Source organism: Chroicocephalus ridibundus, chromosome 5 (assembly GCF_963924245.1).
Source record: "Chroicocephalus ridibundus chromosome 5, bChrRid1.1, whole genome shotgun sequence".
NCBI lineage: Eukaryota > Metazoa > Chordata > Aves > Charadriiformes > Laridae > Chroicocephalus > Chroicocephalus ridibundus.
The window spans coordinates 44,502,610-44,518,834 of record NC_086288.1 but is presented as its reverse complement, the minus strand read 5'-3'; the positions used below and the strand labels follow the sequence as shown (position 1 = coordinate 44,518,834).

The 16,225-nt window shown below is 41.3% G+C and overlaps 1 protein-coding gene across 1 annotated transcript in view; it reads left to right on the top strand.

Moving 5' to 3' along the window:
* ATRN (attractin) overlaps positions 1 to 16,225 on the top strand; it is a 167,837-nt gene that overhangs the window by 51,738 nt on the left and 99,874 nt on the right. The window contains exons 5-10 of the mRNA XM_063335731.1: positions 2,112 to 2,317; positions 4,207 to 4,375; positions 5,768 to 5,858; positions 7,559 to 7,802; positions 9,315 to 9,498; positions 11,529 to 11,683. Coding sequence (XP_063191801.1) covers positions 2,112 to 2,317; positions 4,207 to 4,375; positions 5,768 to 5,858; positions 7,559 to 7,802; positions 9,315 to 9,498; positions 11,529 to 11,683 — 1,049 coding nt within the window. The remainder of the gene's footprint in view (positions 1 to 2,111; positions 2,318 to 4,206; positions 4,376 to 5,767; positions 5,859 to 7,558; positions 7,803 to 9,314; positions 9,499 to 11,528; positions 11,684 to 16,225) is intronic.

Sequence of the window (16,225 nt, the reverse complement as noted above, 5' to 3'; positions counted from 1 at the left end):
AGTTATGTTTGTGCTGCACTGGGAGATTTTGATTTGGGTGTAACTTGCAGAAGTTCTCTCCTCTCTCAAAAAAATGAGCTGCAAAATCCTTGGTCATAACCGACTTCTTGCAAAACTGGAAGTTTTCCTTAAAATGATGGTCTTAGTTTTTTGAATTGTATGAGGTTTAATAAGGCCAAGTGCTGGGTCCTGCATTTCGGTCACAACAACCCCAAGCAACGCTAGAGGCTTGGGGAAGAGTGGCCAGAAAGCTGCCCAGCAGAAAAGGACCTGGGGGTGCTGGTGGACGGCCAGCTTAACATGAGCCAGCAGTGTGCCCAGGTGGCCAAGAAGGCCAACAGCATTCTGGCTTGTGTCAGGAATAGTGTGGCCAGCAGGAGCAGGGAAGCAATACTGTGCCTCTGTACTCGGCACTGGTGAGGCCTCACCTCGAGTGCTGTGTTCAGTTCTGGGCCCCTCTGTACAAGAGGGACATTGAAGTGCTGGAGCGTGTCCAGAGGAGAGCTACCAGGCTGGTGAGGGGGCTGGAGACCAGGTCATGTGAGGAGAGGCTGAGGGAGCTGGGCATGTTTAGCTTGGAGAAGAGGAGGCTGAGGGGAGACCTCATTGCCCTCTACAACTACCTGAAAGGAGGTTGGAGAGAGGTGGGTGTTGGCCTCTTCTCCCCAGTGAATAATGACAGGACCAGAGGAAATGGTCTGAAGCTGCGGCAGGGGAGGTTTAGATTAGAGATTAGGAAGAATTACTTTACTGAAAGAGTGGTCAGGCACTGGGACAGCCTGCCCAGGGAGGTGGTTGAGTCACCATCCCTGGAGGTGTTTAAGAAACATCTAGATGTGGCGGTTCAGAGCATGCTCTAGTGGCAGAGATTGTAGGGGGGGGGTTTGTGTGTGTATGGCTGGACTCGATGATCTCAAAGGTCCTTTCCAACCATGAAGATTTTATGATTCTATGAAGATTCTATGAATATTAGTCTTGGTGCCTTCATCCTTATTCAGCACTTAAATATACAATGGATTCTTTGAAAAATGCAGAACATTCAGCACCCCTTGAAAGCTCCAGAAGGCGATGAGGAGTCTTTGCAAAGTTATGTGAAACACAGCAGCTGAAGGACCAGCATTTTGAAAGTCTGGCTGGTACCATAAGCCATGCCACCATCTACCGCCAGCTGTCGGTATTGCACCATTGCAATAGAACAAAGAGATTCTCAAAGAATAACCTGCCTTTTTCAAGTTCCTTTAAGATATTTTAATATTTCTTTAACGTTTCACTTTCTTGACCATTTCAAACAATTGTCAAGTACTTTTTTCTGTTTGGTTTCTTCTACATCTTCTGGTCATTAGGATTCTTCCTAATGTTTTTTCAGAGAGTAGATAAAAGCATGTATTTATTTATTTTCAGTTTAATAGCCTGTATAGTTACTACTAGGGTTGCATATGCGACAAATACTTGTGAAATTATGGTCTTGGTGACAGTGACTCCACCTGTCCCGTGACATTGAGAATATTGGGTAGTAATCCCCATCTGTGAGTTATACTGGTTGATAGACTGGTAAAAACTGGAATTTGGAAAGAATAGGGTTTCTGAATTTGGATCTTCAACAAAGATGTATCTGGTTTTGCCTCAGCTACACTGCAGATATTATAAAATCAGAAATGATGCAAAACAGGCGCATCTTTGGCTTGGGGTTCATCTCAAGTGTGTTCCTTTGGAAAGCAGATCCCAGAATAGCACGTAATTGTGAGTAGTTTAAGTATAAATTGCACAGACACCACAAAAGCCTTAAGCGCTGATTAAATTCTTTACTTACTGTTGGGCGTTTCAAGGCAATTCATTCGCATTACAAATAGCTAAAAATCATATTGATAATTTTTCGGAGGAGTTGTAAGTTTAACTCATTAAGTGAGGCAGCTCTGTAGATGATAGAGAAAAAAATCTCCACAGGTCCATCACGTCACGTTCTGAATGAGCGGCTCTTGTTGGTTTGTATGTTAACAAACAGCTGAACGGGTGGATTAACTCTTGATCAGCATCGCTCTCGTATTTGTTAATAAGAGGTGCGGCTTGGGAATCTGTTTCGTTACTGACAAACCTTTCCCTGATGTTCGCAGTTTCAATATGTGTCCCAATAATTGCTCCGGCCGAGGCGAGTGCAAGCTCAATAACAGCAGCAACACTCTTGAATGTGAATGTGCCAAATACTGGAAGGGAGAAGCTTGTGATATTCCCTACTGCACAGATGACTGTGGGGCACCCGAGAGAGGGCATTGCAACTTTAATGATACCAAGGCATGTTTGTGCGCTGCAGGCTGGCAAGGTAAGTCTCCTGATTAATATGGAGAAGCTCTTCTAAGAGCTCTTCTAAGCTCTTCTTTTTTATGTATGGCTCTTGCAGTTTAATTGGGAGTATTTGAGAATGTTCTGCTTGACAAGTACTAGCATTTTGACTAGGAACAAAGCATCTGATGCTTCCATCTACCTTTTCATATCAAAAGATCATACGTCACTGGTAAAAAAAAATATTTTTAAAGCAACTATGCTACCACACAAAGCATTACCAGCCTGTTCTGTGCAATCATTGGATAAAAAACTTTTAAGTCTCATTATCGTGCACCTAAAATGAAGTTAAGCCAAGTGGCAGTAGTTAACTTGTTTGAACCTACAAAATGCCTTATTCTCATGTGCAGCTGTGCTGGTCAACCATGTCTGTCTTAGCAACGGTTTGGACCAAACATACATTTTTGCTTTGCATAGATATACTGACATGCAAGTATTAGTCTCATATGAAATGCAGCCAGCCACAGCACTGGCAGCACCTGCTACCACCACTCAGCTACGCTGCAAAAACAGACAGTGTGTCAGGCACTGTGGAAAGAATCCAGGTTAGCAAAAGGAGCATCCTAAGGAGAATGTGCTAACCTTGGTACAGGGTGCACCTGCCTCTCGGATATAAAACCAGCCACAGGTGATATACTTCAGGGCTTGTACTTGCCTGGAATGCCACATCTCCTTACGCAGTGCGGTGCCTCCTGATGCTTTTCTGGAGTCTGGTTGTGCACTGACAGCAAAGGTGGGCTTATGTTTGCTCAATTTTTAGCCTGCCCTTCTTTTTCCCGTTCTTTCATTTCTGTAGCAGGTTAGTGTATAAGGATTCTATGATTCTATCTATCGCTGGAGGCGGGGTGGGGGGAGAACAAAGGAAAGCCCCAAACCAAACGGTAGCAGAATGAGAACCAAGCTGCTCTCCCCTGTCCTATTCTGAAACTTTTTTACATCTGGAAATGGTCACTCTACCTCAGAAACCAGGAATTTTTCAAGGGTGATAAACCAGATTCCGATCTGCTTTACTAAGATTACTGCAAACACAGCAAGAACCGAGCAGGTGGTGTCTCTTGTAGTCAAGACCATAACTCCGGTACACAGTGACTCACTTCTATGACTGTCTAAAGGCTATCCTGATAAACCTATGCCCTTTCCAAGGTCTCAGCAGGTTCTGTACATTCTGTTGTCTGTAGTAGCCCTGTGCATGCGGATGGTTGTCATCGAGAAGGGAGAGCATGCATGCAGCTTTTTACTTCACTTCCTTCTTGCTGCTCCTCTTCTCCCATGACATGGGGAACTGTGGAAGGAAGCCTGGCAGTGAAAAAGTTGGTTTAAGAGAAGCAGAAATACAGGGTGGGGAAGCGGGGGAAGTGAACAATTCACAAAAAAGTATTGCTGAGAAGGAGACGAATGAAGAGAGGGAAAGATAACTGTAGACCCTTGGGTTTTTATAGCATACTGCTAAGAAGGTCTCCTGAAGCTTTTGCAGGTTGTGCTGGAGCTTCTGTGGGCACATGGTAGCTAGATAAGTGCTATAAGACATGCATTTAGTGTGTAGTGGGAAGGAGTCTGCCCCGTGCCCGTCTGTTATCACAGCAGGGGAGAACAGAGCGAAGTGTCTGCTTTGCTGCATGGCGGATCCATCTAGTCTGGAACTGCTTTTTAGTTCTGAAAACAATTTTAAATTTGAAGTATGAGGTTATGGTTAAGATTGCACACCAGGTCCATCACAGATTGCTGGTGTAGGCAAAGAAATGAGGATTGCAACTTTCACCTGTTACCTGTCCATGCACCATTTTTGTCACCTGTGGTGCAGGATATTGACCTAGCTGAAATACAAACTTCGGAAAAAATCAGCCTAATTTTTAAACCTTATTTTCCCAGGTCCCGGCTGTTCAGTTCCTGTTCCTGCAAACCAGTCGTTTTGGACCCGGGAGGAATACTCTCTTCCAAAGCTTCCTAGAGCATCTCACAAAACCATAATCCATGACAATAAAATGTGGATTGTTGGAGGCTATGTCTTCAATCATTCTGACTCTCAGAAGGTTTTAGCGTGAGTATAAACCTAGATAATAAAGTCTAAGTAGAGAAACTTGGATTTGAGATTTTTTTTTTTTTTTTTAGAAAAATGTCATCCGACATGTGTTGTGCTTTGGCTTACACTCCATCTCCAGGGGAAAACAGCAGTAATAAAAACTTAGACTCATGTTTGAGATCTGGGAAAATGCTGCTAAGGGGTGCTAATTTTGGAAAAGAACAAGCGTAAGGTTCCTGATGTTCAGTGAATTTTGTATTCATCTGCTTCTGACAGCATTTAATGATTTGCTGCATATTTAGCTAGCTTCTAAATTATATCTGGCCTCGTATTCAAAGAGGGTAGTTTTGCTTCAGTGTTATTCGCCCTTCCTTGTATTATATGTGTGTGACTTCAGAGTGTTTGAGTCCTTAATTAATACATACTGATTACTGTGCATGTTTATGCACAGTGGATGGGATACCAAATGGGGAATGGCATTTAGGATGATGACATTTATGCAATTAGTTGAGATTTAACAATAACTAAGATACCAAATAGTAATTGTGTACCTTGTGGAAAACCCCCATAAAAAAAACTTCAGGCTTCCTCTTGAGCTTGATAGTATTTGGGCAGGTCTAGGCAAAAGATTTTTTTTCCCAGGGATACCTCTGTGTATTTTGCTTTCATGGGCCTAAGTGAGAGCTGTGTGTTCTGCACTCACATCCAGAGTAATAATTCTTCTTGGGGAAGTCAAAGAAGAGCTGAAAATGCACACTTAGTTGTAGAATAGTTGCTGATTACATCCACAATTTACTCTTTCAAAGTCATGCCTGATTTTTCAACAGATGCCCTGTAGCTTCACTGAACACTTTCTCAGAGGTGATTTTATCTTATAAGGCTGTAAGCCTGGCGAGTATGGTTCATTCTTTTATCTAAAAAGCCACAGGCCATTTTCAGGGCAGAGGGTTTATCTTGCTTCCAGTTCACAGAAAAAATATGCTTGAAAGACAAAGACATAATTAAAAAGTGCCTTTTAAACATTGGCAGTTTTTTTTTTTTTTTAATCAAGTAGTTGGAACTTATCTGAGCTTAGTGTAAACTTTTTTTGCTCTTTTGGGTGGATCCTGTGGTGTAAATTGTCATAGCTTAATAGATGATGCGTTACATCTTGGTTTTCCTTGGGGAAAAAAAAACCTCAGGGTAAAGCAAATCAATGTGTGGATGTTAAGTAACAGAGCAGGCTTGACTGGATTTTTTTTTTTTTTTTTTAATCCATAAGTAGTCTTTGAGTGCTTTGTGTATGCTCAAATCTTGGTAGGACATTGGTCAAATAAAATAATTTCCCACAAATCTTGGAAAGGACGAGCAATATTTTTCTCAATTTTATTATCTACTTCTCAGATAATGAATTCGATCTTTATTTTACAGGTATGATCTTATTTCTGAAGAGTGGCTTCCCCTGAACAACACGGTGAACTCTGTAGAGATGAGATACGGTCATTCACTGGCATTACATAAGGTAAGTTCAGTGCAGCAGACTCATCTCCCAGCTGATTTCCCCCTTTTCTCCCCCTAGGCCCACCCCTTTCCACAGATCAGTCTTGCTTTGGGAGAAGCATTTCTCCTTCAAAGACTTCTCCATAGATATCTCAGTCTGTGTACCTGTACTGCAGGGAGTCCTTGGACTGGTATCCTGGGAAGTCTGTAATGCCTTTGCTTGTGTGTTCCTCCTTTGCCCTTTTCTCAGAGATTTTAAGGCTGACTGAGGTCAGTGAGTCCATTATTTCCTCCTCCTGTCTGTGCTTGCAAGACATGCCTGATGGCTAGAGTTTGCTGGACTTCATCTGGTTCCCCAGTTGCCTTTTGTGTAAACCACATAAATGTTTTCATGAGCTCTGTTGTCCAGAGCACCAAAGCAGAGGACTTTTTGGAACCTGCTTTGCTTCTGCAGTAGACCTGTGAATCTATTCTTCCAACGTCTGAAATGACAAGTGGATTTGACTGCTTTTTACCTCATTTCTCACCTGCATGACTTGCCGTGGGTGCAGGCCATGTGAGAGCAGAATGGCAAAATCTTTGAAAAGGAAATGAGCTAATCCTTTACTGACCTTTGGTTTTGGAATGTTAATTAGCTCATCACAGTGTAAGCCTATATAAAGCATAATTATAAATGCTTGAAAAACTCCACACAGCGCCGTTCACAAACAGAACACTTGAAGAACCTGCGAAGGATGGTAATTTCTACCTGTGAGGGCTTGATGCACATTCTGCAAATAACTGTTTAAAAGTAGGGTATGATAAGTGGGTTTACTATCAGTGATGGGCAGTGGTTCTGAGGAATTTCCCAAGCACCAGCTACAGTAGAGAATTTCCCTTTCCAAGGTTACCGTCCTGTCAGTAGGGAAACGGCTCCACTATGCGCTTTGTGTCCATGACTGACTCTGAGATTCCTGGAGAAACCCACAGAGGAAACTGGATAGAGTTTTGGAATTTAGCTCTTATAGCATGATTAATAAAACCCTCTCTTAATTGCCCTGGCTCCTGGCTTTGCAGAGGGTCGTCTTTTTGTTTTGTGTCAGTGCTTTAAATTGGAAGACAAAGTTTTATTGTGCAGACACAGAGGAGTTTCCATCGTAAGTGCCTTTCTTACCAGCTATCTTCTGCTGTTTGCGTTTGCAAGCTATGGGAGTGATTGAGCTTGCTTATTAAATCATCTGACTTCAGGTGCCTAATTTTGTGTGCCTTTGGGAGCCTCTGAGCTCCATTTATAGTGAAAACAGACCTAGTCAGTACAGCTAGTGAAATCCGGAGAAGCAAGTCAGCTCACTCAAAAGTAGGCTCACCTTCCCTGCTTTTCAACAGTTGAATTGTTCTCCAAGCTCCACTATCTTTTATAGTGGATGCTTAGACACTCAGCTAGTGTAAAGGCACCTAAATTTTGATGTCTGTCATCTGAAGGTCAGTCCTGCCCCATACACCCGTACCCTGATGTAGGGTGAATCGTGTGTGTTGAAGGTATTATGAACTTGGGTACAAACCCTGGCAGTCATGGTTGCTTTCATATCAAATGTGACTGGTGAAGGAGATATGTTTCTCCTTAAGAGAGGCGGAAAAACTCAGCTTTAGAAAAGATAAAACACAATAACTTCATTACTTAAATATTAGCTGTTTCCTAAGTGCCAAAATCGCTGGACTCATTTTAAATCTAACTTCTTTCAGGATGATATATACATGTATGGTGGAAAAATAGATGCAACGGGGAACGTGACCAGCCAGCTGTGGGTGTTCCACATTCCCACCCAGACCTGGTCTCAAGCAACGCCAACAGCCAAGGAGCAGTATGCAGTTGTTGGCCACTCGGCACACATCGTCACCCTGAAAGACAACAGCACGGTCATGCTTGTCATCTTTGGGCACTGCCCTCTTTATGGGTATATCAGCAATGTCCAGGAATACAACCTGTGTGAGTGAGGCCCTACCTACCATTTGCTTCAGTTTTAAGAGTTGGTTTGAAAATTGATTTAAATGATCCATATTCACACAGGAAAACAATGACAGATATGTTCTTCTCCTTCTATTTGTATTTACGTGACATTCAGTCTAACTTCCAGTGTTTGTGTAGCACAAACAGCGAGCAGGCAGCCACGTGCCTCCAGCTTTATACAGCTTATTAGGTCCCAAAGACAAAAAAGCTGTAATTGAGGGACAAAAAGGGATAACTGTGGGACAATTTAAATTAATTTTCCTCTCTCCCTCTGACAAAGCAAGCATTTTTGAAATTATTTTTTGTATCCTGCGAATACAAGGATAGCTGTAACAATTCAGACCAAGTATCTGCATAACCTGATAGCCCTGTTCCCAGTAGTGGTGGTTAGTGAATGCTTAGGGGAACAGGGAATGACTTTCTGCACTTCCATTTGCCCCATATCTCTGGGAATAGTCCAAACTCTGACTTTAAGATCCAGACATTCCCACTATCATCAGTGGAGAAGTGTAGGAGGCTCTCCAGATGAACCGAACCTCTGTTTAGCTTAGCTGCTCTGAGATGGTTCTCTGGAGGCATGTCCCTTGCTCCGCTGACCAGGTAGAGAACATAGTTAAGCACAGGAACTTCTCAATGTGAATGTGCTGCTTATTGTCAGAAGTAGTGGCCCTGTCTGCACTTTTTGACCTGTTATCCTTGTCCTTCAGTCATCCTGATCCAGAGGATCTACTGGAGCCTACTCTGGTTCACTGGCGTCCACATGAGTGAGCTTTCTTCGTCTAGGCGAAAGCTAGAGAAAACCAGGATGTGTGGGGCAGTGTTTTGATCTTCTACTGTTCTGTTTCTCCTACGTGTGATCTTGCAGGCTGTTCAGTTCCTTTGCCTTTCGTGTTCCTGATCTGCCCTGGGGTTAGGAAGCTTGTGTAGGGTTTCATTCTGTACTTGCTACAGATGTTTGGTGTGTAATTTAGCATTTTTGTTTGAGTTGCCATTATATTATGTCTAGAGTGCTTCAAACCAATGTTATCTTAGTGAGTGAGATATAGGACCATTAATCACATATTAGTCTTTAACTGCAGTGTTCTTCACAGTCATACTTGGCTTCAGTGATGTCTGTCTGTATATATATATATATATATATATAAAAGTGCTCTTGGGTGTCATTCCAAATCAAGCCACGGTGCTGGCATTTTCATGTCATTGAAATGCAATGTATTATTTCTGTACTTTTTATCGCTCATTTACTTAGCTTGTCTGCAAAATGTAATAAATGACTGTAGAAGAGATGTTTCTGATCTAATTAAAAATACTTGACAATACTTCTTGACAACAAACTCCTTGAAGGAGAATATTTTTGGATATGAAGTGGTAGAGACAGTGTCTAGACCTGGGTCAAGGGAAACTCAATTTGTTTCACCACCAGATTTGTTGATAAGTTATTAATGGAGATAAATTAACTATGTTCTGTCACTCACATTTTTCATTTCTCAGCTGCACAGACATGGAACATTGTACAGACGAGCGGAGCTTTGGTTCAAGGAGGGTATGGTCACAGTAGCGTTTATGATCCAAGTACAAGATCAATTTATATCCATGGAGGTTACAAAGCATTCAGTGCCAACAAATACAGGCTAGCAGATGACTTGTACAAGTATGAAGTTGATTCCCATATGTGGTAAGTAGTTCTTCTTTCTGTATACCACCCCATCATTTTTATTTGTAGTGGACAAGGGGATGGGATATTTGATAAGGGTACATTAGTACACATTTACCTGCATTCGGGATAGATAGCGTCCTCTTGCATCTGTTATTTTTATGTCCCTTTGAATAGAGAATCATATAATCACATATAATCAAGACTGTGAACGAGCCAAGAAATCCATTTTAATCTGTTGTTGTATTGAAGCTGAAAAGAAAAATATTTGATGGGATTTTCTTGCCAGCAGTACAGACTGTGCATATGAGTGCAGTTACTGCAGTCAAGTGAGTAATAATTCATTCTGCAGTTAAGACCACAAAAGAATTTCTATTATAACCCCATTTTCTTCTGGCTCCGTAACTGCTTGAAATGTTCATTTCTTAAGCTGAAATCTTCTGTGATTTTTTCTGCCCAAAGGTGAGTTTTATTTAAATGCTGTAGCAAAACTTCACAACTCTGAGCTGTAGAGGTGAAATAAATTTTCCTCAATTTTGTGTTTTCTTAAAATTGTTTTTAAAGGCTCCTGACAAAAAGGATGCTATCTTTTGAATTAACACATGTAAATTTGAGTCACCATGTCGCCTTTTTTGAGAATTTAAAATAGGTTGTGTTTGTGGAACAACTGTTTATGAGTCTATGCTGATGAATGAACTAACTTGTGACCAATTTCCAAAAACCTTCCTTCCTGCTCCGTTGTACATGCAGTCATAACCACGCTTCCTTTCTTGGTTCATTTGATCCTCCGCTTCAGCCGTGGAGCGGGCAAATCTGGCTGAATAGGCAGCAAATGTCACAAATGTGACAATATTCTTCCTGCTGCAGCACCGACTTCCTTTCGTCACGTTTATTTTGTCAGTCTCGGGAGGACTGTCAGAGCAGGTGAGCAGTCGCCTTGCAGCAAGGCGCGTAGGAGTGTCTGCTCATCTTTATCGATACTTTTTTTGGTGTCGTTGACCCCTTTTTTCTATATTTTTGATAATTTAGGCCCTCTCTCCCTCTTGTGGTTTCTTGAAAGGGCAAAAAAGCATTCCCCATATCTTTATCTCGGCAAGTATGTTTCTCCCCATGTTCCCTCCGGTGTTTCGACTGGCAGCTTCACAGTCGAACGCTGTGCCCCTAGCAGGGGCAGAGTGATGCTCAGAAAGCCCCTGTGTGCTGCGATACCGCTGCTCGTGCCTTAGGAACAGGCCCCTGGTCCGTGTCACTGATGTACCGTTTGCTGGATATTTCGTTGTGAAAGTCTGGGCTTCGGTGGAAGCTGCATTCGGGATGCTGCTGTTCTGCAGAACTGCTGCTGTGACAGCCTGCAAACGGTGGCGCAGATTTGGCCACATCAGGGTTTTCCTGCAAGCCCACCTTCTCAAAACAGTAGGGAAATTCTACAAAGGGTGAGCCTTTGTGTGCAGTGCTGTTAATCATGCTGATTAAAGGTGAGGTCAGTGGCAAGTATGATTAATGCATCCCATGATTTAGTCATAGATGAAGCATTGAGTTTTGCTGGTATTAAGCTGCGGGGCTCTGTTATTGGCAGCTGCATAGATTTCCTTAAAATAGGTTTGTTAGTTTTGAGCAAGAGATGATGCCCAGTTGGACAGAAATCTTTAGGTTACTATAAAATTAGAGTTACTATAAAATATTGGAGTCCTTCCAGGCGGTGTCTGTATCAGTGAGTTTATGCTCAGAAGCCCGGTTGGTGTGAAAACTTGATAATCCCTAGGGAAGGAATTGACAATTCTAAGACCCGTAGCTTTGGAAAGAGGCTTTAATAGGTATATTTCTCCTATAAATTGACAAGCAGATGGGAGGATGAGAAAATCAAATTACAGGAGGAAGTGAACAGGCTGGAAAGAAAGTTGTTAAACATCTCATTAGTAAAAGTAGTTAAATACTATCCCCCCCACTCCTCCCTGCACCCTGAAACCTCCTTCAGCTTCTATTTCTGTATTGTTTTGTCTTTGCCAACTACTAATCAGTTTTGTTAATACGTGTATTTTTATTTCTTGAAGGACTATTCTTAAAGACAGTAAATTTTTTCGCTATTTGCACACGGCTGTGATAATGAGTGGAACCATGCTGGTGTTTGGAGGAAACACACACAACGACACCTCCATGAGCCACGGCGCGAAGTGCTTTTCCTCAGATTTTATGGCATACGATATTGGTAAGTTCTTCCAGAAATAATAATAAAAAAAATTCTTGGATATTCAAAATGAGTTGTCTTCAAGAAGACTAATTTACATGCTGGGTATATTATACCAAATGCCACTAAGCATACTGCAGAAGAATGTGTAATCAGGAGAGGCTTGTTTAGCTTGCTACACATTACCAAGAAAATGAGCTGGTGCAGTGATTTCTAGGCAAATACAGCAACAGTTATTTGGTCAACAGTTTGTACACAACCTTGGGCGTTCAAAATTATTTCTTGAACAGAAAGCATATTGTTCTACCATCTCAGCCATAAAGCTATCCTGTTATTTTGAGTGTGTGTTAATCTATGATTTATCAAAAATGCAGGCTGTTACAAGCACTGGACACTGCTGAAGCTCAACTTGTACGTTGCACGCTCTTGTTTTAACTGCAGGCTGGCTGACTTGTTTGGCTGTGCTGTTTATAATATCAGTTTATTTATATGTACGCTTTATAAGCATAAATATCCCCATAAGCACTGTTTAGCAATAAAGCCAAACGATTAGATTTTATTTGGAAGGATTGGGTTTTGATGAGCTTGAATAGCCAGAAGAGGGCAGCATTTATTTGTGAATCTGGAGTCCAGGATAATGCATTTTCGAAGAAAAGAAAAAGAGATGAAATTATATAAAAGAAGGTGCATGCACATCCGGATAATTCATGCTGGAGAAAAACACCATTCTGTACTCATATCACATTCTGCCTTCTGCTCTAAGAATTCCTTAAACGTAGGCTCTCGTGATTGATTCCCTGAAATAATCATGTAAACCTGATTTCTTGGAGTGACTGTCCACTGAGATATCACTCCTGGTTTTGAAAGGAATATGCAAGCGAATGGATTACATTCAACAGCAGGGTTTGGCATCCTTGTGCCATTTTGCTGTCTGTTACAGGGATCATTCCCTTCTGCTTCCTGTGATTTCAAATCATATCCCCGTGGAATTTGTGTGCTCCTAGCTAGCTTTATTCTGAGTTTTTCCTTGAAGAATTGAAATGAGGTATTTCAGCAGTCATGGGCAGAGTAATTTTTAAAAACTTCTATAGCAATAGTGATTGATTTTTCTTGCTACGTTTTGCTATCTTCCCTGACCCATTAAACTATTAGGTGTAAAATGCAAGTTGTGTTAATTTGAAAAAAATATGCCAATAATTATGTGCATTTTGATTCAGTTTAGTTAACAGGCAGGTTCCTGTTACATGAAGTTGCCCAGCCCTTACCAGTTTTACACTGAGAATTAGAGCTTGCATTGATTACACTTCACTTGACCGGGATGGGGAGGTGTTCTAGTGTTTTTGGGTACCCTCATTCCTTAGGGCAGAGACTCTCAGGCTGGAAAGAACAGTTTGTTTTCAGAAAATAAAGACCGTTTTTCCTTTTCTTTTCATTGCAGGGCACCTTTCTTTGCATGATTTACCTTATCCCATAGGACCAGGGGCAGTACCAGGAATACTGGTTGTTAGTGTCGCAGCAAAAACACCGACTTGGTGGTTCTTCATGCATGATTTCTGCAGTAATTATATTGATCGTGTTGATGTTGGTCTCCACTGGAACAAACCTGTGTGCTGTGGGGAAGCGCTATAAATATCAAAGAGCGTTGTGGCCATGCCACCGTAGATGGATATGGCAGTCACATCTTTAATACAAACATGCTTGTGTGTTTGTTATCTATCCCGTGATGCTCCCACGGCTCAAGCTACGCAGGAGAAAATCAGGCAGCAAGGTCAATTAATACTGAGTGCCTTCAGAGGAAAGGCTTAGTAATTGGTGATCTTAGCGTATTATAGAAGTGGGGAGTATATGGCTAATCTGCTCATTTTTAACATCTTGTTGATGAAGGTGATATCTTAGTGATAGTAGTGGTGGTTGGAAGACTGGAGAAAAGTGAAGCCTTCTCTTTAACCTTTGCCATTACAACTTATTTCTGCAGTAACTCAAAATCACGGAATTTCAGAGTTGGAAGGGACCTCTAGAGATCATCTAGCCCAACTCCCCTGCTAAAGCAGGATTGCCTAGAGCACATTACTCAGGACTACATCCAGGCAGGTCTTGAAAAACTCCAGAGAAGGGGACTCCACAACCTCCCTGGGCAGCCTGTTCCAGTGCTCTGTCACCCTCACCATAAAGAAGTTTTTTCTCATATTTGATTGGAACTTCCTATGTTCCAGCTTGTGCCCGTTACCCCTCGTCCTGTTACTGGGAACCACTGAAAAGAGTCTGGCTCCATCCTCCTTAAACCCACCCTTTAGATACCTGTAAATATTAATAAGGTCTCCCCCCAGCCTTCTCTTCTCCAGGCTAAAGAGTCCCAGCTCTTTCAGCCTTTCCTCATAAGGGAGGTGCTCCAGTCCCATAATCATCTTAGTTGCCCTTCGCTGGGCTCGCTCCAGCAGTTCCCTGTCCCTCTTGAACTGGGGAGCCCAGAACTGGACACAGTGTTCCAGTTGTGGCCTCACCAGTGCAGAGCAGAGGGGGAGAGTGCAGAGTCAATTTTTTCTTTTTTCTCTTCTCAAATTTCTAAGTAATGAGACCACATGCATTCCATGTTGTGAGGACATATTATCTTCTTTTTTTTTTTTTTTTTTTTTTTTTTTTTTTTTTTGGTGTAGGATGCAAACAGATGTCATTGAGATGTGTGCTGGGATTCCCTGGAGGTTTAGCAGATTAGGTAGATCTGAGAATGCATTAATGCTTCTTATCCTTTTATCCTCCACTTGACCAGGTGGGGCTTATTCAGCCCAAACTGTCCAGCTAATGCCCAGTTTTGGAAGGTTTCAGGATAACAGCCAAGCTGTCTGTGTGCATGTGCATTTCTTGTTGCTTTTCAGGACAAGCTTTCAGATTGTGTTGACGTTCAGGTTGGGTGAGCACTTGGGTAGAGCAGTCTCACAGGATTTTTCCTGTATTCTGCACACTTCAATGACTAGTTAGCACTTCCTATCCCCAAAATTGGTCTCTCTGGCCTTTGTAGAAGAGTTTCCTACTCTGCAGCAGTTTAGTCTCTGGGTGGACAAATGCCTCACTTGAATCCGTTACCTCCTTCTCTCAACAATTCATTGCAGCAAAGGAGCCACATGTGAGTTGCAGCCCTTCCATCGCTACATGTTCTTGCCCATGAGTGCAGAGGGGAGGGTTTTGCTTTCCAAAAGGTCATGTCTCTCGCGTATGGGATGTGTCTGAAACAAGAATAGAAACTTCACAGGCAGATTGTGTCAAAATGCAGTTACTGTGGGTTTAAGTAACCATTCTTTTTAATATCTAAATAAGTTATAACTTTACGTTTGTGGTTTTTTTTTTTTAAACTCAGCATGAAATATTCATGTAAAGGCTATACTCGTATAATGGTCTTTTCTCCCCACAGGAAAGAAATTAAAACTCTTCTATTTACCCCATCAAAAATTCAGTTCTGATGACAAACATAGAAAAAGGCTGGGTGTTTTCATAGTATATGTGTTCTTTTCAAATAGTATATTTAATAAATCCCGTGCATCGTAAGCTTTAGGCTTGGCTTAACTTTTATGTCAGGAAGGAGAGGATTCTTTGTAGTTTCATAATTATTCGTGTTTTCTGATATTTGATCTTCAATTAAATATGAGAAAGAAGCTTAGAAAGCAAAACATTCCAGGCCTTCTATTAATCTAGAAAAATATGTTTCTTGGCCTCACATAATTCACAACTTGATGGATAAAAAATTGCAAATTGCTGTCCAATTTTGCTGAAGTCTCGTGTTAAAAATGGGAACCATGCATGCTTGTCTCAGGAGTGATGCTGGGCTAGGTTAAATTCTTTGAAAATCGAGCAAATGACGTTCAAAAATAAACTTTAAAATCACAATTTATCGAAGTATTAAATCCAACCAACTGGGTCCTATATCTTTTTATTTGTCAGCACTCTTGAACAAAAGTTTCTGGTGGAGCAGAGGTTTGGATCAGTTGTTTTACCCAACAATTCTCCAATTAAATTTGGTAAAAAGTTAATAAGGTTGTTTTTCTTTGCCCTGTCAGTTTATCTACGTACTAGTTTGGGACTTCTTTTTTTTATTATTTTTTTTTTGTTTTTCAGAGGTTCAGTCCATGGCATAGCAGTTTTATCTTGTATTAAAGAATCTGCGAGTATTTGAGTGCTCTGCAGATCTTCACAGCAGATTACCTTTTCTGTCTTAATTGCATAAATTGCATACAACTGCCTTTGGGTTGTTAGCCCCCAAGGTGATCCCATTCACTTTGCGAAGTTTAAGTGATATGAATTGGACTGACTTTTCCTGCTTTTGTTCCTTTGATTGCTCAGTGGGTTATATGTTTCTTAGGTTATTTTTCTTCATGCTGCCTAAAGGAAGAAATTACCTGAGAAACTGAGTAAAAAACGAAGCAGAACTTATAAATGTTATGCTAATAGAAAAAGATGGCATAATCTCACATTTATTAAAAATAGAGAAAAACAACCACAAATCCTTAAGCTATGATGAGTGAAAAATATTTTTAAAAACATGGATATCTACCCTCTAGGAACATGATTGCA